This window comes from Cheilinus undulatus, linkage group 4 (genome assembly GCF_018320785.1).
Source record: "Cheilinus undulatus linkage group 4, ASM1832078v1, whole genome shotgun sequence".
NCBI lineage: Eukaryota > Metazoa > Chordata > Actinopteri > Labriformes > Labridae > Cheilinus > Cheilinus undulatus.
Genome location: NC_054868.1, coordinates 29,675,195 through 29,700,323, shown reverse-complemented (window position 1 = coordinate 29,700,323; position 25,129 = coordinate 29,675,195). Strand labels below are relative to the sequence as shown.

General features: G+C 38.2%; 1 protein-coding gene across 2 annotated transcripts in view; it reads left to right on the top strand.

Annotated features, from left to right (window-relative positions):
- Positions 1–24,521, top strand: part of pds5a (PDS5 cohesin associated factor A) — a 34,202-nt gene extending 9,681 nt beyond the window's left edge. For both annotated transcript variants that reach the window (XM_041785227.1, XM_041785228.1), the window contains exons 3-33: positions 3,985–4,188; positions 6,422–6,508; positions 6,634–6,731; positions 7,220–7,346; positions 7,634–7,714; positions 7,819–7,959; positions 8,536–8,651; positions 9,269–9,363; positions 9,513–9,658; positions 10,003–10,154; positions 10,365–10,478; positions 10,721–10,802; positions 10,889–10,937; positions 11,046–11,185; positions 11,450–11,565; positions 12,068–12,173; positions 12,345–12,505; positions 12,742–12,865; positions 12,968–13,126; positions 13,259–13,327; positions 13,500–13,636; positions 13,871–13,994; positions 14,991–15,195; positions 15,775–15,889; positions 16,235–16,367; positions 16,653–16,772; positions 19,025–19,087; positions 19,422–19,573; positions 19,662–19,749; positions 19,841–20,094; positions 24,149–24,521. In XM_041785227.1, the coding sequence (XP_041641161.1) occupies positions 3,985–4,188; positions 6,422–6,508; positions 6,634–6,731; positions 7,220–7,346; positions 7,634–7,714; positions 7,819–7,959; positions 8,536–8,651; positions 9,269–9,363; positions 9,513–9,658; positions 10,003–10,154; positions 10,365–10,478; positions 10,721–10,802; positions 10,889–10,937; positions 11,046–11,185; positions 11,450–11,565; positions 12,068–12,173; positions 12,345–12,505; positions 12,742–12,865; positions 12,968–13,126; positions 13,259–13,327; positions 13,500–13,636; positions 13,871–13,994; positions 14,991–15,195; positions 15,775–15,889; positions 16,235–16,367; positions 16,653–16,772; positions 19,025–19,087; positions 19,422–19,573; positions 19,662–19,749; positions 19,841–20,094; positions 24,149–24,152 (3,762 nt within the window). In that variant the 3' untranslated portion in view covers positions 24,153–24,521. The remainder of the gene's footprint in view (positions 1–3,984; positions 4,189–6,421; positions 6,509–6,633; positions 6,732–7,219; positions 7,347–7,633; positions 7,715–7,818; positions 7,960–8,535; positions 8,652–9,268; positions 9,364–9,512; positions 9,659–10,002; positions 10,155–10,364; positions 10,479–10,720; positions 10,803–10,888; positions 10,938–11,045; positions 11,186–11,449; positions 11,566–12,067; positions 12,174–12,344; positions 12,506–12,741; positions 12,866–12,967; positions 13,127–13,258; positions 13,328–13,499; positions 13,637–13,870; positions 13,995–14,990; positions 15,196–15,774; positions 15,890–16,234; positions 16,368–16,652; positions 16,773–19,024; positions 19,088–19,421; positions 19,574–19,661; positions 19,750–19,840; positions 20,095–24,148) is intronic.
- Positions 24,522–25,129: the final 608 nt, after the last annotated feature.

Sequence of the window (25,129 nt, the reverse complement as noted above, 5' to 3'; positions counted from 1 at the left end):
AAGCTGCTTCCTCAAGTACACAAGTATAATCTAATACAATCCTGCAGTTCCTCCAAGCATTTTACTTAAATAAAGTAGTTGTAATACTTTGTATGTAATTTCTAATTGGAGTCACAGTGGATGTGGTGCTATATCAGTCATTTACACTGGAAAGTGATTTCAATATTAAAAATTCCTATATCATCTTTTTACTTACTTTTCTGAGCTAAAAAGGCTTGAAATGGTGTAAAATTGAGTATATGGCAACTCTTCAGAAAGTCTTTGAATAAAATAAAACCTTTTTTTGAGTAATAATGGAAGTGAATTGGCACCCAGATGTAGCCCTGCTCCGGATACTCCATACATGAAAGCCCATATGAAAAAAATGAGACAGATTACAAAATGAACATCAAGTAAGGTGTTGATGAAGCAAAGTGGTCCCTTTCTTTTTTTGCCTTTAGGTTTGTAAATACATGAAAACTACACAGTACAGAGCAGTCTTGTTTAACAAACATGGAAACTATGGCTTCAGTTCGGAACAGTTAATGCTTTTCTGAGAGTGTCTTTTAAAGATTAACAAAGCTTTAATTGTAAAGTCAGACTTTATAATAGAGCTTTTAACACTATATTGATTACTAGAGGGGTCAATGTGTTTTAAATTTTAAGTTTGTTTTAGCTAAATTGCTATTCTCCCTTGAAATACATATTAGTATTTTTCTTTGTTAAAAGAAACGAGGTGTTATGAGTTGCTTTCTTTCCCATCTTTGTACTAGATGCTTGCTTGTTGGGAGGGGGGTTAAGCAGCACGGGTGTCAATTTGTCTTAGCAGCTTGATAACGTACCCTGTGTGTACCAGCTACAGTCTTTTGAGCCCAGTCCTTGAAATTTGATGCATGTTTTCTAGAGCTGTGCATCTTGACTGGTCTTGTGATTTGATTCGATTACGGTTATTAGGCCGGTGATTTTCTAAATTATTGTGCATAGCTTCCTTTAGAGGCAAGCAGCCTGATCAACAAAAACTCCTATTGTTAACTTCTTTACAAATCAATTTTCACATGTATTGTTTAACTAAATGATATTGACTATTAATAATACAAATTATTAGATTCATATTCTTCTCACATTTCAAGTAAAAGGTTTGCATGAAAAATAACCGCCTTTGGAAAAGGCATTTCAAATTAGGCTTAATATTTGAATGTATAATGAAAGGTTTAGTCTGTTTTTTCTTAATTTATAGATTAACTTGTTTTCTAAAACATTGCCAATTAATAATGTTACAATACATATAAACAAACAGACAGTTTTATCAAGGGCTGGGTATTGACACTGATTGCCTGAATAAATTCAGTTCAGGTTCATAAGTTACTGATTTTTGATTGGATATCGATTCACGTAGGGATATTTCAACTCCAAAACCTATGTCGTTTCAACATCTAAGAGATTCTCGGAGAACTACAGTTGGAAATACTGCAAATAGTGTTTCAACCAGGCACATTATTAAAAGATATCAAGGTTTGCATTAAAATTTAGGCTAATGCTTGTTTTAAATTTTTACACTGCTTTGGCAGTAACGGATCTGTTCATGTCAAGTGAGGCAATTTAAATTGAAAATTGAAAGTTTGCGATGTACCACGTTTTTCTGCAAGTTTATATGGGTGGTAAGTTATTTGCAACTTTAAAATATACTAGAGAAATGGTTTTGTCACCAGTGGCGCTACTCATAAAGTTTACAGGTACAGCAGATATGCTTTTGCATATACCAAAGAAGTGAACCAGATATATGAGCTTGCACATGTACAAGTGGAGCGCATAAAGCTTATTTAACAATCTGCATTGCTGGATCACATCCCATTATCATCTGCAAAATTTGAGCAAGGCATTAGTATTAGGTTTTTCTAGACTTGTTTTGGTATTGCTGCAACACATAATTAAACTGTCTTCGGTTGAATTCAGAATTTAGCAGAAAAAAATGTTTACTCTCAGCCAAGAGTAATTTTAGATTAAGTCAAAATAAACAGTTATAAATTCAGGCCACAGAGATGCACACATGCTCACAGGCCCACACACTCATTGCTGAGTGGAGAGGCTTTATCTGCTGGATTGTGACTGTTTCAGCTAAGAACAGCGGAGGGTTGTGGTGAGTGTGTGGAAAAGTATATGTAGGAGTGAGTGTAGTGCTCTGCAGTCTGCTGGATCTGTTGGCCCATCCCCCACTCCCGCTGGCTGCCTGGCTGTTTAGTGAGCTCTGCTGCTCTGCTTCGCCTCCCTTTCACACAAATACTCTTATCCTCCTTGCAGAGGAAGAGGTAGTGTAAAACACAGAGATCTGCCTTTCCATAACAACTGAGTGTCTAAAAGTGTGATGCTTACAAAATCTTGGAACATTTTTTGAAAATGTAGCCTAGACAAAAAGGTAAAAGGCTTTGTAATAACTGTTTTAGACCACAGTCCTGAGGAATTTGCTTTGATGCAACCTAAATTTTATGCTAAGAAGTCTGACCTCTATTTATACTCAAAAAGCTGCTTCTTGTGGCCTTTGTTCAGTTCTTATTCTTTGTTTCTGGTCTTGTGAGCTGTGAAGAAGTTAAGGGAAATTCAGATTTGGCCCCATGCAGCAAGTCTAGCTGATGTCGCTTGTCTTGTGTTCATGATGGCAGTGTTGCTGCTGTATTTTACCTTGTTTTTGCATGACTCATAAATTACATGACTAAAGGTGTTTAGAAGTGGGTTTATTAGATATTTTTAGAACTTCATGCATGAAAGACTCAGTACATGTACCTTTAACATCACTGATCAGTGTAGGGGGTGGTCTGCTCTACTGTGAGCCTTGCATGGGTTTGTGCCAAAATAGATGGTTAAGTGGCATGTATAGAGCTAATCTAACCTTAGATGAGAAAACATTTTAGTTAGAACTATAATTAGTTGGCCGGTGGTACATTTTTTACTGATTTAGTTTTGTTCACCAACACAAGTGTTTTTAAATTAAACAGTCAAGATGTGACCTAAGAGTAGACTTTCCATTTTAATTTAAAAACTTTTACAATATGGTATTTATAATCTAGAAACTGTAGCCATTTATTTCAAAGAGCCTCCATTACAGGGGGGCTCAAAAGTACTTGGTCATACAAACATAATTCTAATGAAATACTATGGTGATTTCTAGGGGTGCACCGATTGCAATTTTCTGGCCGATCACCGATCTTTAAAAAGCCTGACCTGCCGATTTTGGCCGATACTGATTTTTTTTTAACTGACAGCTTACACCTTCAATGTTCAAATCTTATTTTATTGAACAGCATTGACCAGTACCCGTGAAACAATACAAACTTGTTGTTTTAACTGCACATGAGATAGTTCTCTCAAATATAAATGAAAAGTTTAAAGCATTGCTGTCCAAACTACTAAATTGTATCAGTTCCTTTAGTCTTTCATTTTTCACATTTTAGTAGGTAGAGGCATATGAAACCGACCTTATCCACCGATCTTATTTACTAGGATCGGCCGATCGGTGCACCCCTAGTGATTTCTAATATTTGGGTGAAAAGCTGTTACAGTTAATGCTTTGGATCATGAGCTGCTCCTCCCCGTTTCCTAACTTTTGCTGTCCCATCATTCTTGCACAAGTTTATATTGGTTTCAGACCCGGCAAGGCTTATTCATTGGGTTTTATGTGACTTGTAATTCTGACAGATCTATATTAAGTTTAACAGAGTGGTTTTTGGTTATGACGCACTTTAACAGTTTCTGTTGCAGACAGGCATTTTTCTCACCTTCCATAAAGGTGCTGCTTTAAGAACTAAAATCTTTAGTTGTGATGAACATAAAGGAAGCTGACCAAACCCTCTATCACAACAGCTCCACACTGAAAACTAGACTTAGTATGACATGGAACCATTAAAAAAAAAAGTTGTACTGTTACAGATTTGAAATCCAGAGCTTACTATTTTTGACCTGATTAGGATGTTTCCCATCTCATCCTCCTCTTTTGGCACGTTTTTTCCTTAGATGGTGGTGAAAACATACATGGACATGGATCAGGACTCAGAGGAGGAGAAGCAGCAGTATCTCTCCCTGGCGCTCCACCTGGCCTCAGAGTTCTTCCTCAGGAACCCCAACAAAGATGTACGGCTACTGGTGGCCTGCTGTCTGGCCGACATCTTCAGGATCTATGCCCCAGAGGCCCCGTACACCTCCCATGACAAACTCAAGGTCAGAAAAGACACTGGATCTGCAACTCAGTATTATCTTCAAGGGAACAGTAATTGAATGCAGTCTAAGTATCTAAAGACTGCCACACACAAAGATTTTCAAAATCTTAACCATTTTTTTCTGTGTGAGAGAGTCCACACACGGAGAAAAATAATCACGGATTATACCATTTCAATCATGAAGTGTGTGGTGTTAAATCAGTGATGTGTGGGTCTCTTTAGTTTTATAGATTACAGGCATTCAGGTGTTATTGGTAACTGGTTAATTAAGAAGAACATCAGGGCTCGACAGTGCGAGCGTTTCACTCGCATTTGCGCCTAAAAATAGGTGTGTGCAAACTGTTAAAAACTGGTTTGTGTATGATTAAATTGATCAAAGTATGTATATACAATGCTGTCTTAACCTAAAGTTTACCGGTCTTCACACCTTAACCCTCAAGATATCCTTTTTTGGAGATTGGTGCCATCCGTTATCAATGATATGCGCGCATTGTCGTCTCATTCTGCCCCCCCCCTCTCTCTCTCTCTCTCTGTTTCACAGAAACTCTGATTACATCTGTCCCGTATTTTCACCTGCTGTTCTGCATCCTCTCTTGTCAAACGTCACTTTCTACAACTGTTAAGTTTGTGAATTTATGATAAAACTCTGTAAACTTTCAGCGCTGGTTCTGATCAGGAATTAAATGATGTCGTTGAACTTCCTTGCGTAAATCAGCTGTTCTGAAATCAGATCGCGGGTGAAAAAAAATAATGAAGAGTATGATTTATGGTGTTTCAATAAAAGAGAGGCTACTGCTGCTAACACTGAAGCAGAGAGACACAGAGGAAGAGAAAGTAGCAAAATGTATGAGCTGCTGTCTGTGAGGGAAGGGGAGGGATGCAGGGGTGTGTGAGAGGGGGGATGAGGGGGGCAAGAGCAAGCAGATAGCTAATAATGTAGGATTAATGTTATGATGAAAATAAGGTACCCCAAATGATGACCATTATTTCTAAATAAAAATAAGATGGAAAGAAACATATAGTTTTTAATTGCAACAAGGAATATGATCATTAAAAGCATAAATCATTTTTGTGACTTTCTTTCAGCTAGTTAAAGCTAGTTTTGGTCAGTGTCCCAGGTCTGTGGTAGTTTTTGGTATGTCATCCTTGATAAGGACTTAATTACAACTAAGAATTGTGTCTTTGCAACTATCTCAGGCTTTATAGCAAAAACTTTTTATTTTTTATTATTGTAGTAATATATCTTCCTAGTTATTTTAAGGTAATTTTATATAAATAATGTTAAGTGATTATGTTGGGGGTGGGCAGTGTTTAGGGGCCTCATACTAGAGTCTGCTTAGAGTTGGCCTCCATGACAATTTTAAGCACAGGGACAAAAGTATATTTAAGTTAATTATTAGTATTATTCAGAGGACCTGGAGAATGTTTAAGGATAGATGGAGCTCTTGTACCCACTATTACTGTCAGATAGCCTAAAAATTGATAGCATTAAAGACAAAGTTAAATTGCAATACTTTTTAAAAACTTGATGATTTTACCTTTCTGTACATTTTGTACACAAATTCATTAAATAATTTTGCTTTTAAATGTCTATTTGCATCACGTTTATTACGGAAAACACATTATTTGATCAATTTTCATTGTGCCCCTAAATTTCTTTATGTGCTAACTTTTTCAACTTAGAAGCACATGTGCTCCTTGGGAAAAAAGTTAGCGTCAAGCCCTGAACATGACAATACTGAACTCTCCTCTGGTAGGTTTTAGGTTAATAGACAGTCTTTAAGAAATTAACATTCAAGAATCCCCCTTTCTAACACTTTTTTTTTTAAAGGTATCATTTAGGTAAACATCAGAGGAGATGGGCCCTGACTACTTCTTTAAGTCTGCATTCTGTACTCAGGGCCTTAGTTTTATATTTTGATAACATGTTACAACTGCACTTGAATTTTGGCTTAAACACTGAAAATTAAAACACCAGTGCTGTAAATGATCAAAAAGAGACACTGATGAGTGAAGATATCTTTTACATCTTACACAGAACCAAACTGAACATCTGAGATTGAAGATCACTCTGAATATTGGGAGACTTTGAGGCCAATCAGATGGGTTAAGAGCTTACCTGGAAGCATAGTTTGTTTGTTTTTTTTAGAATCGCCTGTACTTGCATGGAAATATTTATTATTGATATTTATTATTTTATCAGAAGATAAAGTGTCTTTTCTTTTTGTCCCCAGGATATCTTTTTGTTCATCACCAGACAGCTTAAGGGACTAGAAGACACAAAGAGCCCTCAGTTCAACAGATACTTCTACCTGCTGGAGGTAAGGTGCCTTTTGAATAGAAAGCTCGAGAAGTTAAACTTGTCTTGGGGTAACTGTACATCAAGATGCCAATAAAAATGTGTTTTTTGTTTTTTTTTTATGTTTTGTTTTGTTTTGTCTTTTAGAATCTGGCATGGGTGAAGTCTTACAACATATGTTTTGAGTTGGAGGACTGTAATGAAATTTTCATTCAGCTTTTCAAAACACTTTTCTCCGTCATCAAGTAAGACACTTTTTTTCTCTGTATTTTTAGAAATATCAATATTCAGCTGACCTTTTCATATATTTCCACAGCCCTTAGACAAGAAGGAAGTGAGCATTTATACAGCAATTTTGAGTGTGATTGTATGATCTGACCTAAAAGGCTTGGATGGCTCAGACAAAACGAAAGAAAAACATTAACTATCTGACAAATAAGTTCAGTCAGGATAGCAAAGTTCAGGTTTGTGACTGGTTAGGTAGCCGTCGATGCTTATACACAAATTAGCTCCCATTAGTGCCATTATTTGATATGTTCAGCTTATTTTAACTGTTTTGCTGATCAGTCAGTATGTTCACAATTTACTCTGTATTTTTTTAGCACTAGACAAGAACTGGTCCACAGTAAATAATGTTTTTTACATTGAAGTTTTTTCCTTCTCTCCATAAGTTGTGATGAAATGGATTGAAATGTTACCGTCTTGTTTCTCATTGTTTCTCTTTTCTGTACAGTAACAGCCATAACCAGAAGGTTCAGATGCACATGATGGACCTGATGAGTTCCATTATCATGGAGGGAGACGGCGTCACACAGGAGCTGCTGGATACCATCCTCATTAACCTTATTCCTGCACACAAGGTAGAGACACACAAACTCAATGATATACAATCTATTATTAATGTAGTTTTAAAATTATATATGTTATTTTTTATTTTCAAATAATTATTGGTGCATTTAAAAATTATGCCATGAATAACTTTATAGAGATCCTTTCAACCAAATGGGGACCCATTGTTAGCTGCCATTCATTCATGTTTTCAGACAGTTACGTGGGCACTGTCCAAAATATTGGTGTTCTCTGAATGTGTCTGTAAGATGTTAACTGCCAGTTTTGTTGAATCAGGTTTTAATGTTTCTTTGAACAGAATTTAAACAAGCAAGCATACGACCTTGCAAAGACTCTGCTGAAGAGAACGGTTCAGACCATAGAGACATGCATTGCAAATGTGAGTAGTTTCTTTTTCAACCTGTAACTTTCAACACAAGTGGCTGTGATCTGCAAATGTCATTTTGAATTAGGTACTTGTCTCACAAGTTTTTTCTTTGTCAGTTCTTCAATCAGGTTTTAGTGATGGGAAAGTCATCAGTCAGCGACCTATCAGAGCACGTCTTTGACCTCATCCAGGAACTGTTTGCCATCGACCCCATGCTGCTAACATCTGTCATGCCACAGCTGGAATTCAAACTTAAGGTTCACACAACAATCACACCGTCACCCCACAAAATACCAGCAGTTCATCTCATTGCAGAACACTGAGATTTGATACTGTTGATGCCTTGGTCAGATAATATATTTTGGGTAGTAGGATTACTAGGATTTATGTAACTTTGATTTTTTTATTTTCCTTCTTTGTCCACTCATCATTTATATGAACTTATAAAACATTAAGACTACCAGATTTAAAGGCCTAAACACAGTGTCTTGTACTCTGAAAATTTCCAGAAGGTGCACATGATCATCTACGCCAGTTACCTTAGTTATCGTACAATGAAACAGCAAAGCAGAACAGTTTTAAAAATCAGTTTTAAAACATTTATGCATTCATTCAGTTTACTTTACAAAAACTGATGGTGATGGGAGCTTGCATTTTTATGCCCCTATAAACAGCAGGAGTAGCACTTCTTAATTCTGACAAAAACATGACATAATTTGAGTAAGGGTTAGTGCAGGTGGTTGATTGCCTTGTTTGTTTTCATCTGGAGAATGAATAGGAAAGACTTTGTCGCAAAAGAGTCAAAAATGCATTTTACATTTTTTGGTTTGCAGAGCAATGATGGCGAGGAGCGTCTAGCTGTTGTTCGACTGTTGGCAAAGCTGTTTGGGGCCAAAGACTCAGAGCTGGCGTCACAGAACAGACCGCTGTGGCAGTGCTTCTTAGGACGGTGAGTGACAAGAACACCGAACACAACTTTACACTTCAACAGAGTATGTGATAAATTAAGCTCTTCTGTTTCAACCAGAAGAAACAAATGAAAGAAAACAGATTAAATTAATAATGGCATATCCATGGCAATGACACAGGGTACTTTTTTGATGATTAAAGTTTAAAATAAAATCACTATGTCGAGATAAACTTGAGATGCATGAGCAGATATTCCCCTTTTTGTTATGTGTCAAAATAAAATTCTTAAACGTCTTGATATACTGGATTTTAAAATTTCCTTTTTCAGTAAGATTTTTTGCAGTGAGGTTTGAACAGAAAAAGAAAAATGAGAAAAGAAGGTGTTCATTCAAGTCAGAATTCAAATCCAGGAGAGCTTAGAGGAAGAGAGGTTTTGTTTTGTTGATCATATAAAATGTGGTCCATTTAGGTCTTTCATTGGATCCCACTTGAAAAGAAAGTGAGAAATTCTTAAAGAGTTTATAAATATCAGCCTTCTCATAAAGAATTGGTGCGGTTTTGTTGAGAATTTACTGCTGACCACCTGCTTGCTTTTGTTTTCAATGTATGAGTATGATTCTTATAAGCAGATCTTATTGTGTATTTATTTTGGCACAGGTTCAACGACATCCACGTCCCAGTCAGGCTGGAGTGTGTAAAGTTTGCTAGCCACTGCCTCATGAACCACCCAGACCTGGCCCGAGACCTCACAGGTGAGCTTTTTATACATGTTTGTGTTTTGTGACTCATTGTGTCTTCTTCAGTCTCCTCTTCTGCTAATTTAGAGCTTTTTCTCTCTTTATAGCCTGGATATTAAGTCAAACTTCTTTTTTTTTTTTTTTTTTTTTTTTTTATTATACAGAGTATCTGAAGGTGCGTTCCCATGACCCAGAGGAGGCCATCCGTCATGATGTCATTGTCACCATCATCAACGCTGGGAAGAAAGATCTCAACTTGGTCAATGACCAGCTGTTAGGCTTTGTGCGGGAAAGAACCCTGGACAAGAGGGTGAGACAGATCTTCACTTTCATATGCAGCATAAAACATGCAGATATTATACGCAGGTGGGAGTATTTATTTAGAGTCATAATTGAGGGTTTTTAATATAATATATTTAAATCACTATAATATTATTCATACTGTTTGGTTCTAGCTGTTTTGGGTGAAGTGCTTTATCACATTTCAGCTGTATCTACCCACACACAATTCTGATAAAGTTTTTTTCCTTCATAGGATTATAAAGTCCCCCTCAGCACTGGGTTTCTTTCCTCACACTTCAGGTGAAATAAATTGACTGTTCTCATCTTTGTTTTTACTCTGTATCCTATCCCTCTCCCTCTCTCCCCCTCTAGTGGCGTGTGCGTAAGGAAGCCATGATGGGTCTGGCTCAGCTCTATAAGAAATACTGTCTACACCATGAGGCTGGCAAAGAGTCTGCAGCAAAGATCAGCTGGATTAAAGACAAACTGCTGCACATCTACTATCAGAACAGCATTGATGACAAGTGAGGATTACGTAGAGTTTAACTAATAGGCCACACAGATAACAGTAAATAACAGCTGAAACTTAAGTCTTGAGATGTGTATCTATTCAGAGTAAACAGTAATGCAAGTACATTTCAAACTTCCATCAGTGTTATTAACCCATGTGGAGTCCTTACTTAACTTGTTTCTATTGCCACATAATTAATAAAAACTCTGCTCTTCCTCTTAAGGCTGTTAGTGGAGAAGATCTTTGCTCAGTACATGGTCCCTCACAGTCTCGACACAGAGGAGAAGATGAAGTGTCTGTACTACCTGTATGCCTGCCTGGACACAAATGCTGTCAAGTAAGTAAACCTGCAGTACAGACTCCTTGCAGCAAACAAATATGAAAGTTCCTTTTTGTTTGGACTGATGAATATTTAGATTTTTGAGACAAGTTTGTCTGGGGTAAACATACTTAGGACTGCACAATAGCAGGCAGACCTAACCATGTAACATAGCCCAAAAGAAATCACCCTAACAAGTGCATATAAACAGAACATTATACTTATCCCCTGTGTTGTTTTTGCCACCTCTCCTCTTTAAGGGCTCTGAATGAGATGTGGAAATGTCAGAACATGCTCAGAGGCCTCGTCAAAGAGCTCCTTGACCTCCACAAGCTGCCAGTGGTGAGTTGACGTGCATTTTTAAGTCTCAGCATCCATGTTATCTCTATAATGAAATATCTGACATCCCTCTCTCTTTCTATGGGTAGTCTGAGGCTAATAACACAGCCATGCTTGGGAAGCTGATGTGTATTGCCAGTAAGTTTAAAACCTTGTAAACCTGCATGATTTCAACCCGCACCCCTTCAAGGTTTAAAAAAGGTTCATGTGCCCAGCATCCTAATTGGCTCTGCTTTGTGTTCTCAGAGAATCTACCAGATGCAGGAAAGGCTCAGGACTTCATGAAGAAGTTTAACCAGGTTCTTGGTGAAGACGAAAAGCTCAGAGTCCAGCTGGAGATGCTCATCAGCCCGACCTGCTCCTGCAAACAGGCTGAGATCTGTGTGGTGAGAGGATAAAAACATACACACAAAAACACTCAGCCTGTCAGTCTGCTTTTCTCTCTAACACATACAATGAAGTGTCAACATTACTGACAGGTTGGCAACAAAATCACAGCAATGAGTATGTTTTTGAGTCTTCATTGGGGCACTGACAAATCATAGAATAGCTTTTAAAAAACTTAGATGGAGCAATACAAAGCTGTGCAGAAATGTTAGCACTAATCTGTAAGTGGTGTTATTAATGATGCACTGTTTGTTGGGGTGCAGCGAGAGATCACCAGGAAGTTGACATTCCCCAAACAGCCCACCAACCCGTTCCTGGAGATGGTGAAGTTTCTGTTGGAACGCATCGCCCCTGTACACATCGACTCTGAAGCCATCAGGTCAGTAAAAAATAATCTGTCCGACACAAACTAGGCCTGTTAATTTTGATAACAGCTCAGAAATACAGCACATGATCATTTGTAAACGGATATTGTCAAAATGGATTATACAGCATTTAATTTTCCAATTGAATAAGTGAAGTAGGATTGTAAATTTGATATTTTTGATTGGATTTGAGTGTTGTGTGTACAGGAGACAGATAACAGGCAGTCATGAGACAGACCAGCAGTCTGAGTGTTAGACTATCTCACTGATGGAGCCACAGAAAGAGCATGGAGCTCTCTCTATCATTGTGTAACAGCATAAACAGGCATTTCTCATTCACTGAGACACCTTGTGGTGGTTTAATGTAACTGCTGACCTTAGGCAGGGACTAGGCTTAACCCTTTCTGCTCTATGGAAAAACACCACGAGAAAGGAAAGATGCACAGTAAATGACTTCTAATGCTACAAACAAAGATTTAGATCATTTAAACAGAGTGATGGTTTTATTTTCTTCAGCGCTCTGGTGAAGCTGCTAAACAAATCCATAGAGGGTACAGCAGACGATGATGAGGAAGGCGTAACCCCTGATACAGCTATCCGTGCTGGCCTGGAGCTACTCAAGGTACACAGCGTGGACCAGTTATATGTCAGATCTGGAAATCATTGAATGCCAGAATGTAATGTGTGTTTAGCTGTCAACAGGAGTTTAAACATGCTAAACAATGACTCAGTCATGTAAAGCTATTGTTGAAATTATATTGGAAATAAATTATTCTTCCAATGCTGTTTACAGGTCCTGTCATTCACCCATCCAACAGCATTCCACTCCGCAGAAACCTACGAGTCTCTGCTGCAGTGTTTAAAGATGGAGGACGAGAAAGTGGCCGAGGCTGCCATCCAGATCTTCAGAAACACAGGGCAGAAGATTGAAACAGAGCTGCAACAGATAAGATCGTAAGAGAAATGACATTAGACCTGTTAATTTAAGTGAAAAATACAAACAAGAGACATTTTATTACATATTTAAAGGATTTTCTAAGTGTTATTACATGGCTAGACCAGCAAAGGTCATTCAAATTGAATATAATATCAATGAAAGAGGATTGGGTTTGAACTAAGGTATGTCTGGATTTGATATAAGGACGAATGTGCTTTGTGTAAGAGTATGTCTGTTCTCTTGTTTCTCCCAGGACTCTCATTCCCATCCTGCATCAGAAAGCCAAGCGGGGAACCCCTCACCAGGCAAAGCAGGCCATCCACTGTATCCATGCCATCTTTAACAACAAAGAAGTGCAGTTGGCACAGATCTTTGAGGTGGGGGATCATCCTCTAACTTAATGTTTGGCAGGGATGTTTTCTATTGTGTATCCCATCTGTTCTAAATAAACTCATGCTGTCTTGTTCTTTCACCCCAAGCCTCTGTCACGTAGTCTGAATGCAGACGTCCCAGAGCAGCTCATCACTCCTCTTGTGTCCTTGGGCCACATCTCCATGCTGGCTCCAGATCAGTTTGCTTCACCAATGAAGTCCATTGTTGCCAACTTCATCGTAAAGGACTTGCTCATGAATGACAGGGTGCGTCAAGAGCTAATAATAATGCCATTTTTACACATATGCTTCTATATTGGCCATACCTTACCACTATCATGAAACATACGCCGTCTTTGTCGAGAGAATAATGACTGTTATGTCCTTGTGTGTCTGCAGTCAGTGGGAAACAAAAACGGGAAGCTGTGGTCCACTGATGAGGAGGTTTCACCTGAGGTCCTGGCCAAGGTAAGTGACAAAACACATATGTGGCCCGTGTTTCACTTTGTACATTGTAAACCCTTGATCTTGTTTTTATGACAAAGATTTGGGTCTTGTTTACATATTTTTTCATTTAGAAGACAGATTTGATTTGAAAGTGGACTAACCTTTAACTAATCTGGTCATTCTGCTTTCTTAGGTGCAGGCTATCAAGCTACTTGTGCGTTGGTTACTAGGAATGAAGAACAACCAATCTAAGTCGGCAAACTCAACCCTGCGCCTGCTGTCAGCCATGCTAGTCAGTGAGGGAGATCTCACAGAGCAGAAGAAGATCAGGTAACTCAGGGCTGCAGTAGACCATTTAGAGGATTGTGATCTTGGAGTGAGAAAAGCAAACTTCTTTGAAAATACACATACTACAAGATTTTAAAATGATGGCACATTTTGTTTAGATACATGCATCACTGTGACAACGCAGTCAGTGGTGCTGTTGAGCACAGATTTTCAACTAGTGAATCGAGCTTTCTTTTTTCTAATCCCTCTGCTTGTTTGTTTTCTTTCTCCTCACAGTAAATCAGACATGTCTCGGCTGAGGCTTGCTGCAGGTGGAGCCATCATGAAGTTAGCCCAGGAGCCCTGTTATCATGACATCATCACACCTGAACAGTTTCAACTCTGCGGCCTTGTAATCAATGTCAGTATTACCCTCACATATCACATTTTATCAGCCTTTCCAAAGAATACACATTGATATATGATAGCCAGAGAAGCATTGATGAAATGATATCAGTAATGGTTGACTTTTATTGAAGGCCAAGGTCAGACTACATGATTCCTTTGTACGATACAATAGTCACTATGTCAGATTAGACTACATCAGAGCCATAAATTTGTGCCATTGCCTGACAGACTGCAGGGAGGTGCATGATCAAACATTGTGACAGATGTGATGACATAAAGAAGAGGCGTGGGGTTAGTCCACTCCCAGAAAGAGGACTGCTAACAAACACACTGTATTTATTGTACGTTACCATATTTGTTTTTGTATCCAAATGTTCTTTTGAATGACAAACTAGCTTGATGCTGCACGGTTACTCACTGGGTTGTTGAAGTGTGTCTGCTTTCCTCTCCAACATGTCTCTTTTTCAGTCAGTCATGGTCATCCCTCTATGACAACTCATACAGGAGGGATGTTGTTGGCAGAGCTCAAAAGACTTTACTTTGTCTCTTAGTTCCATCTCACAGCGCAAACTTCATCGATGTGCTTTCACTTGGTCATTTGTTTTGTTTACACTGATGTCATAGAACAAGTCACAGTAGGACAAAAATCACATGCCAGATTTTCTGTTAGGATACCATGAGATGTCTCAGGCATGTTCTTGATTGTTATTTACTATTACATACTACACAAGATGAAATGACAGATTTTTGGGGCCAACAGGGTCCAGAATCCATACAGTTATCAGACTGGGCAATGATCATGCTTAAGAATGTGTAGTGTGACCTTGGCTTTAACTGCGTGGGTGTCCTGTGATTGTGTATGCATGCTTCTGCCATTAGTAGCTATACCTACATTTACAAGTCAAAATGTCTGCTGTGATTAAGTTTATTGCAACAGGCCCTCACTTTACAAACTGACTGCAAACACATGAATGAAGTTTAATCGAAGTTTTCATCTTCCTACATGCAGGATGAGTGCTACCAGGTGCGTCAGATATTTGCTCAGAAGTTGCACCTGGCTCTCGTCAAACTGATGCTGCCCTTGGAGTACCTGGCCGTCTTCGCCCTGTGTGCTAAGGACCCGGTGAAGGAGCGCCGTGCTCACGCCAGACAGTGCCTCCTGAAAAACATCTCCGTCCGCAGAGAGTACATCAAACAGAACCCGCTCGCTCAGGGTTGGTGTTAAACCAATGGCTGTTTTATGGAGTTCTGATTGTATACTTTAATGGACTCAAGTTTAGACTGTAAAAGACTGCTTCAGGGATTTTTCATCCAAATAGTTCTGTCTTAGTTCTACTTCTGTCCACTACTTTCATACATACTAAAAATGTGGCTGAAGTTCCTTGAATCAGATGAAGGCTAAATCAGATTATGTGGGAATGGTTGTCAAACCTTGAACAAATGTGAAGCACACAATCAAAATAAGGCACTGAAGTTAAATATATCAAACTGAGAAAGATTAAGACCTGCAAAAGATAACATAGGTCAAATGTTTTCTTGAGCTTTAGTTTTTGTCTCATCAGCACATCTCACCAGAAGTGGATGTTTTGTTTTATTTCTCTTGAGACTTAAGTGCAACATTTCTGTGTTTATTTCCAAAAATAGATATTTTTACACTTTAGCGTAAAAGTTTTATAAGTGAAATTTTCCAACTTTGCATTTTTGCATTTTCTCTGAAGTTTTCTTTATTAACAAGTGAATTATTACAATTCTAACAGATGGACATTAAAAGTGGTTTTATTGTCTCTCCTCAGATAAACTGATCTCCCTCCTTCCTGAGTACGTTGTTCCTTACATGATCCACCTGCTGGCCCATGACCCAGACTTCACAAAACCACAGGAACATGATCAGCTCAAAGACATCAAAGAGTTAGTGTTTTGATTTACCATCCTTGAAATGCAGAAAGTTGTGATGCCTCACATTGTGTCCTTTGTGTTTATTGCAATATAACCACTTTGTTTACTCAATATTGATTCATTTCACATAGATTTGTTTATATATTTATTTCCAGCTGTAGTCTTTTCACTACAATCATTCTTGGCATTCAGTTTATTATATATATACAGTGCTTAACAAATTTATTAGACCACTTGTCATATTTGTCTCAAAGACCATCCAGCATCATCAAGTGCTTTAATGTAGACTCTTCCATTTTCGGTGAGCGCTCGACATTAAATTGAATTGATTGAATTGAATTGTGCTTCTGTGTGTAGGTGCTTGTGGTTTATGCTGGAGGTGCTGATGACGAAGAATGAGAACAATAGTCACGCATTTCTTCGGAAGATGGTTGAGAACATCAAACAGGCGAAGGATGCACAGTGTCCAGATGATGCAAAAGCCAATGAGGTAAACAAAGGCCAAAACAATAGCTCTTATTTTTCGATTTTTATTTTAGAACTCAGACATACAATGTGTTTATTGTGTCTAGGATAAACTTAGAGATAAACCAGCAAATCTGAAAAAAATCTGAGTGGAAATAAGCGACCAGTTAGGGCTGTAAAATATCTAAAGGTGTTCATATTTGTGACATGCTGGTAAAAATAATGCTTCCTCCTTTTGTAGGAAAGCATTTTTGTAAAGCAAGCAAGTTTGCAAATAATCTTTGCTCTTGTGTATCTTCTTGTGTTGCAGAAGCTTTATGTTGTCTGCGATGTTGCTCTCTTTGTCATTGCCAACAAGAGCACTGCCTGTCACCTGGACTCTCCAAAAGACCCAGTCCTACCCTCAAAATTCTTCATTGTACAGGACAAGGTAATATAAACATACTCATTGGGTGTTTTCACACCTAACCTGTTTTGTTTGGTTAAACAAACTTAAGTCTGTTTCTAAACGTAGTGAAGTTTATTTGCGCTAGAGTAAAAGCTGACTGTCAAACTCTGGTGTAGTCCAAGAAAATGTACTGAGGCTGCTTGAAAACGTGGTCTCAGCCGCTTTTATTCAGACTCTGTGTCACGGTTTTTGTGTTTGTCCCAAATCGTTGTGGTTTGGGGGTCACAGTTCAATACATATAGTCACACGACAAAAACACTTAAACCCTTTAAAAAAAAAAAAAAAAAAAAAAAGCTAATGTGACAAGTACTTAACTGCCAATATAGGTGGTGGTAAAGTTTGTGTTAAAACCAATGAAGAAGAAGCGAGCAGAAAAAAACACACAAAGAAGAAAAGTTCACTCTTGCTGCATGAGAAGCAACGAGCATGACCCATCTGCTTTTGCATCTCCTCATCTCTGCACGGTTTTTAAAAAGCCTCTGGATACGAAAGCACAGACAGTCAAGGATATTGCTGCTGCTGCTGCTAAAACAGTTTAAAGGCTATGCATGGATTTTTAGAAGTTTAGAACAGCGGCTACAAGCATGTATTTAGGCGCTCAGCTCAGACTCCATTATAAGGTCCCAACCTGTTTTTACATGAGCCAGTCTGGGGTCCTTCACTAACAAACATGAGTCAGGATTTTGTGTAAGCCACCAGTGCATTAGGTTTTCAACGGTGTCATAGCATACTTAAAGGGATATGATCCAACTTCAAAAATCCCCAAATGTCCCTTTAAGAGATTATGAATATTATACATCGATCTGATATGTATATATTTAATTCACATTCTACATTGTATTTATTTTTATTCTTTCAAAACAGGAGATATTAGGCTGTTTACTTCTGTTTTGTTTTTTATTCTACAGGTTTTTGTTTCCCTCACTCTTGTCTCATGTTTAATAAATCACACGCTGTACCATCTGTATCACTGATAGTTCTGAATAAGATTAGATAGAACAAAGTTTAAGTAGCACTAATGTTAGTACAAAAATAGTAATAAAGAGAGAGGGCACTCTAGAAATATAGATCTTGGACTTTATGTTCCTTTTTTTTTTTAATTGATGAACTGGACCCATACCAAACCGTGACCCCAGAACCAAGGTGCAATTGAACCATGACCTCTGTGAACCATTACACCCCTAGACTCTGGTACAGTTTGTTTGTAATAAGGACATGAACAAACCTCAATCTGACCAAACTAAAGGAAATATGCTCTTTTTGGATTAAACAGCCATTTTCAGCCATGTAGTGCATTACACAAGACGAGCATGTAATTAGGCAACTGAACTATGACTATCAAACAGAAGCAAGTTTCCTCTTTCAACTGCTCACAAAAAGATGAACAGCCTGCAATAGTTAATGGCCTTTTGCAGTTTATATTTTCAATATGTATTGGGGAAACTCAGCTCTGCTATAGCAGAATTACTCTACACATAGTAAACAAGTGTGCAGGCATACCTTACAGATCTTCTGGAACACTTTCTGTGGATGAGCAGGTCAGGGTTCAGGAGGATTAAGGTGGGCCCAACTTAACACTTCATGTTGCAGTTTAGTTGAAATAATGTGCTCATAGCCAAAAAATGTTGAGTTTCCAATCCAAATATATATTTCAGACCAAATAACACTTTAATTGTGCCAACTATTGAAGTAGAGCCCCCAGAAAATGTTGGCTCAACTTACATCTATATGTTCACTTTGTATATATCTTACATAATGAAAGAAAAAAAATAGAGAGTGTTGTATCATCGGTTTCAATTATCAGAAGTGCACCCAATACTTCATAATTTGTTCACTCAGCACTAATGTAGCTGTCTGTCCATTGTGAAAGTGTATAGTGGCTTTGGAGCAGCCACAGCCAGGCATGAGCCAAATAGTCTTCTTTTTTTCTTCTGGGATTTTTCCTATAAAAACTTCCAACCAATTGGAGCACATTTCCTTCACCTGTCACACATTTTTGTCTGCTTGTAAATGTCATCATGCGAACACAAACCACACTATCTATAGGTCTAAAAAAGCCTATGCTTAAAAAGCTGCCACTTGCTGACTAAAGAAGAGTAACTTCTTTTCTTTTTAACTATATGTATACTGTACCAGTACTACATATTTAAAGTAAAATCAAACATTTCTGTTCAGTATTTATGTGCTAGTACTTTGTATTCATTATAAATTTCTGCCTACATTTCTTTCAACAGGACTTCAAAAATGATAAAGAGTACCTGTCCTCAGAGATGAGACAAATGCTGCTCACTGGAAAGGTAAATGCTCAGAGGATCAAAATATACCCATCACATGCAGAACAAAGACAGTGTGTTGCAAACATAGTGCAGACAGTTTTTTGGATGAATGCGTACATGTTATGAATGCCTCTAAGAAGGAGGTTTTAGAAACACCTTGTATTTTTTAAAACCCATTAGGGCAGTAGGTTACATAATGTAGTTCAATGGAGGATATGATTTATAACAAGTTACAGAGAGATTTCATGAATGATTGGAAGCATGATCACTGATAATTTTGACTAGCTAGTCCTCAATAATGCAAAAGTGCTAACTAACCTATCAACACTGTTTTACTACTACACCTGATATGCAGCCTAAACCAGCCCCAGTGTTGAGTGCTGTAAATAAGCCTCTTACAGTACCAGGGAGAAGGATCTTCACCAAGACCACTCCCCAGTCAGACACAGCCAGTAACACCAGCACCAACTCCACCCCACTAAGCTCCTCAACCATCAACAAGAACAGGTACAGTTGCACACATCCTCACAGACACAAACATCATCTAAAACTAAGCGCAGCTCTTAAATGTATGGTTTTAAAATGTGACCTCTAGTAACAGCAACGCTGCCACTGAGTCATCAGAGAGCCGAGCGCAGGAAAACAACGAGAACCCGGTCATCAAGAATGATGAGGTCAAGAAGGTTAGTTCAGACAGGATGACCAGCTGTGCACCAAAGTATACACATGCTGAAATGTTATCTTAGCTGAGCTTTGCTTCACTGTCTCTCTCAGGTGGAGCCCAGTCAGAACATGACCCCTGACGCCGACACAGAAGCAACACCTGTGAAACGACGTGGCCGGCCACCTAAATCGGCTGTTGCTGCACCTGCAGGGGCTGACAAAGAGGGAGCAGCAGCACCAACAGGGGCTGGGAGAGGAAGGAAAAGAGTCGCGGACCCCAATTCCAACTCATCGACAGAGTCGATCAACACCAAGATGTCAAAACAGAGTGATGAAGGGACAAAGAGACAGATCGACCTGCAGAGGTGAGTGGAAATAGAAGCAGAGGAAGAAAAAACAGTTTTCTTTAAATTCGAATGTTTACAGCTCTCATTGATAAATGATAAAGTACATATTCACAAGACAATTTTTAGCGGCAATACTTTGATCACTGTAGAGTGCTCTCTGTTTGCACAGAAATCCCTTTATCCCCGGGGTGTTAACTTTCTTCTCTTCAGGTGGCCTTTTGCGAGCAGAGAGATTGAGAAAGTGAGGGTGTTTGAGGTTGTAGCAGAAACAGGAAGAGCTGTAGGGACAGTTGCCCTTCTCCTGGGCAGTGAAGGCGACACTGAGATAGAGCTGGAGTCCAGCCCAGAGGGCATTATCTATGGCAGGAAGGACACTGAGAGATCGCCACAGGAAGATGCAATGTCTACAAGTCGAGGAGATCCTTCTGGCAGGCAGGGAGAGTCCAGCAGTGATGACCGGGCAGGCAGGCTGGCAGTGAGTTGGTGTTGTATTAATATATAAACCAGAACAGCACAGTAATGACTTTGACATATCCGGCCGTTCTGCTGGCAGGTACGTGCTCTCTCACAAACAAGGGTTAGGACTGTTTATCCGTCTTATCCAGTGAATCAGGGCCTTTAAGGATGCCCTGAAAAAATTTTGGGAAATGTTATGGAAATTCATGAAGATAATTCATACAGCATCAGACACTTACTGTTCACTCTATATCCATTAAATGTTTCTGTTTCTGCTCTGTACATTTCAGTTTCTCATTGTAAAAAGTATGACATCTCGAGCTTTTATTTTGAAGGTGGAGAAATGGGTGTGTCATGATTTGTATTGACTAGCCTTTGAGCCGTAAGTCAGGCCACTACATGATCTTATTTCAACACATAGACAAAACTCTTTAGCTTCCTGCTGCCAATGGCTCATCAATATAAAGTACCAAACTTCCATTTCTCCACTTTCTCCACTTCCAAAACTAGGGCACTTGATGTCATACTTTGTAGGGGGAAAACTGATTTTTTATTTATTTTTTATTTTTTGGTATATATTTTATTTTTATTCTCACCATGTGTACATCAGCCAGAATATAACGGAAACATACATACAGGAGTACACGACCCAACTCCCACCCACATATTCCAAAACCTCTGAAATAACCAAAATTGTACAACACACTTGTGCACACAAGAACCTGCGTACAAACAGATTTGTGGTAAACAAACAGCAGTTGCTAAGACAGCGACACGTTCATGGAAGAAAGAAGGATAAATAACAATTTCAGTTTATTGTAGACCTTACTGTCACTACAGGTTCCCTGTTTTTACTTCAGTATGTCCGTTAGGGACATCTTGGGAAGTTTTCCAGGCATGTTACTGAAGGGAGCCAGAGGTCTTGAAAAATATAGCCTCGGTTATGCTTTACTGAAGTCAGTCTCTCTAAAGGTAGAAATTCAGAAATCTGATCAAGAAACATCTTAAAGGTCAGAGGGAGTTCATTTTTCCAAAATAAAAGAATACACTTCTTGGCAAAATATGTTATGGTTATTAATAATCTGCATTTTTTCTGATCAAGCTGAAAAACTGGTTTGTTGTTTAATAAATATACACTGGGTATTAAATCAAGTTCTGTTTTCAAAACTGATTTAGTGAAATGATGAATTAAATTCCAAAAACTTTTCAACAAATCACAAAGCCAAAAAAGATGCATAAATGTTCCTTTAACTTTACATCTTGGATGGTTCGGTGAGATATCTTTGGATATTTTATGCATCCTTAATGGAGTTAAATAAAAACAGTAGATGAATTTAAAGTTACCTTCTTTAATTTTGTTACTTGTAAATGGAAAATATGTATTCTGAAAAATGTGTTGCCATGTACTTTCAAGTTTCATCCCCAAATCATTCTCCCAAGTCTTTACCACTGAAAGAAATGATGACTGACTTCCTTGCGCTAATAATTCATAAAATTCTGCAATTTTAATTTTAATTGCTGATGATGACAGTAGGGCATTCACTACTTCAGATAGTTCAAAACTCAACTGATTTTTTTTTTATAAGTGCAAGAACAGAATTTTGTATTTGTAAATATTTAAAGAAGTCTGAGTTTAGAATATTATACTGTGTTCTTAGTTCAATAAATGACTTACATTTCATATTTCTGTTGAAAAAGTCTTCGTTGTTTTACACCTAGTTTACCCCACTCACTTAGATTAACAGTGGGAAGATGCTTCTTTAGGTCAGGATTATGATTATGATGGAGTATAGCGTAGATGGAGGTGCCAGTAGCTGTACTAAAATTCTGAAAACTGAAATTTAGATTGAATAACAGCAGCATTGTGTGCAGCGAGCAGCTAATGCTACTTGATTAACAGTAATATCTGACGCTCACATGCCGTATGTAGACGTGTTTTATTTATCACATTGAGCTTTCAGCTGGAGCTCCAGTTTTAAAACTAAATCGTTAGTGGAAGCATCATTGTTGCTTCTGGTATAAAAATTATTCTGAGTGGACTAGTAGATCAGTTAAAAGATAATACACAAAGAGTTGTACAGTGGCTAGATAAGTCTACTCACTCCTGTTAAATGCCATAGGTTTGTGGTGTCAATACTGTGGCCAAGATGCATCATTTCAGAACTTTTTCCACCTGTCAGTGTAACTTCTTACAGTTCAATTAAAAAAACAACCAAGGAAGATATTTTTTAAATGGCAAAAACCTGGTTGCATAAATATGAACATCTCTAAAACATTAACTTTTTTGGAGCAATTTTTGGTTTTGGTACGTTATGACGTGTTTTTGATTAGGAGTTTGGCCAGTCCTCCTTTCAGAAGTGCTCAAAAACAGCCAGATTGTGAGGGCAGTTCCTGTGCACAGCCCCCTTCAGGTCCAGTTTTCAGAAGGACTCAAGTCTGGGGTCTGGCAGGACCAGTCCAAGACTTTTACCTTCTTCTGGTGAAGCCATTCTTTTGTAGATTTGGATGTATGCTTTGGTTTTTTGTCAGCCTGAAAGGTAAAATTAATCACCATCTTTCTAGTAGATACCTGAAGGGTTTTTTTGTGTTTTTTTTTGGCCAAAGCTGACTGGTATTTGGAACTTGTCATAATTCACTCCACCTTAACAAAAACCCCAGCTCCATCTGAAGAAAAACAAACAAATTGTTAGGTGGAAAAGTTCTGAAATTTTATACACTATTTGGACAAAAGTATTTAGCCACACAGTTAGTAACTGAATTCAGGTGTTTTGATGAGATCTGTTGCCACAGTTGTATAAAATCATGCACTCCATTTGCAAACATTTGTGATAGTGGTTTAAAGCACACAGACACTGAACTGCATATGCGTATGAGAATGTTACTGCCAGACTGCCAGGGCCAGGTGGGATAATAATATGGGGCTGTTTTTCAGGGTTGCCTCCAGTGAAGGGCAGTCTCAATGCTTCAGCATACCAAGACATTTTTAGCAATTTCATGCTTTCAAAAGGCAACAGTTTGGGGAAGGCGCTTTTCTGTTTCAACTTTAATGTGCCCCAGCGCACAAAGCAAGGACTAAAAGACATGGCTTGATGAGTTTGGTGTGGAAGATCTTGACTGGCCCACACAGAGCCCTGACCTCAACTCCATCAAGCAGCTTGGGGATGAAGTGGAATGGAGACTGTGAGCCAGGCCTTCTTGTCAAACATTAGCGCCTCACCTCATAAATGCTCTACAGAATGAACCAGCACAAATTCCCACAGAAACACTCCAAAATCTTGTGGAATAGGGGGCAATTCCATATTAAAGCACGTATTCAAATACAATGCCATTACTGTCCCTGATAGTGTAAGTCAGGCGGCTGAATATTTTTGTCCATGTAGTGTATCTTGACGTGATTTTACATCACAAAAGATGTGGCATTTTAATAGGATTTTGCAGACCTTTTATAGTCACTGTGGTATTCTAGTGATTATTCACATTAGGCCATTTGCAGTACAATGTATGCACTGTTTTAATTAAGTCATCCTTCATGTAAAGACAAGTTTTTTTCACAGCATTTGAACTATCAGGTGGTGATACTGACACTGACTCAATGATTTTAAACTTTGCGTTTCAGGTAAAGAGGAAGCAACTGAAGGCGAAATCAAGACAGTAGAGAAAATGGGCCAGACTATTCCTCATACCTTCCCAATCCTGCGCTCTCCAACCTTTAAAGCTTTCCTGGATACATTATGGACCTTTCTTAAAACACAAACACACACACACACCACTGACATCCTAGAAGGTTTTAAAAACCTTATAGTTATGATTTGAATCTCATTGTATGTAGGTCTTACTTAAAAAAAAAACATGTTATTTTTTTTTCCTTTGTGTTTGTTGCTCTTTGCTTCTTTTGTGGAGCCATTTTTAAGAAAAACAGGATGGACATTTTACAAACATTTTAATCTGGTTATGATTGTTGCTTATTAAATTCCCTGGGGAAAAATCCATCTGTATGTGTCCTGACCTCTTCCTCCTTGTCTCGCACTGCTAAACAAATTGTTTTGTAAATATCTTTATTCTGCTTTGCAGTTAAACCTTTTTGAATACCAAACAAAATATTAAAAAGCAGCAGCAGGTACATTAAATGTGGGAGCATGACAGTGTAAGATTTGTGCATTTTAAAGATGTACTGGCCTAAGTTTATTTTTTAAAGTTAGGTATGTTTGAGTGCGGTAGCTTGATAAAAACATTAAAAGGCAAGGTAGGAGCTCTATGGTATTTTAATCCCCAACTGTAAGTAATTTAAAGTCTGAATTTTTTGCAAGGTGTTGATAGAATTCATGCTGTCCAACTTGTGTACACATTGCTCATTCTCTCTTCTAGTCTTAGGCTCTGAAATCCAATTGAATATTTTTTTTCACTGCACAAGAATGAGACAGAACTTCACTTTGGAATGCATAAACCATATATTGCCATAACAGTGCATTTTCAGTCTTTTATTCCAGTTTATTTTTTGTACTTCAGATGGTTAATTTGCTGGCTTCAGTCTGTTTTCAAAGATTGAGGGAGCAGGAATATCAAGGGTTTTATTGATGACTTATTTTTTATGTAGTTA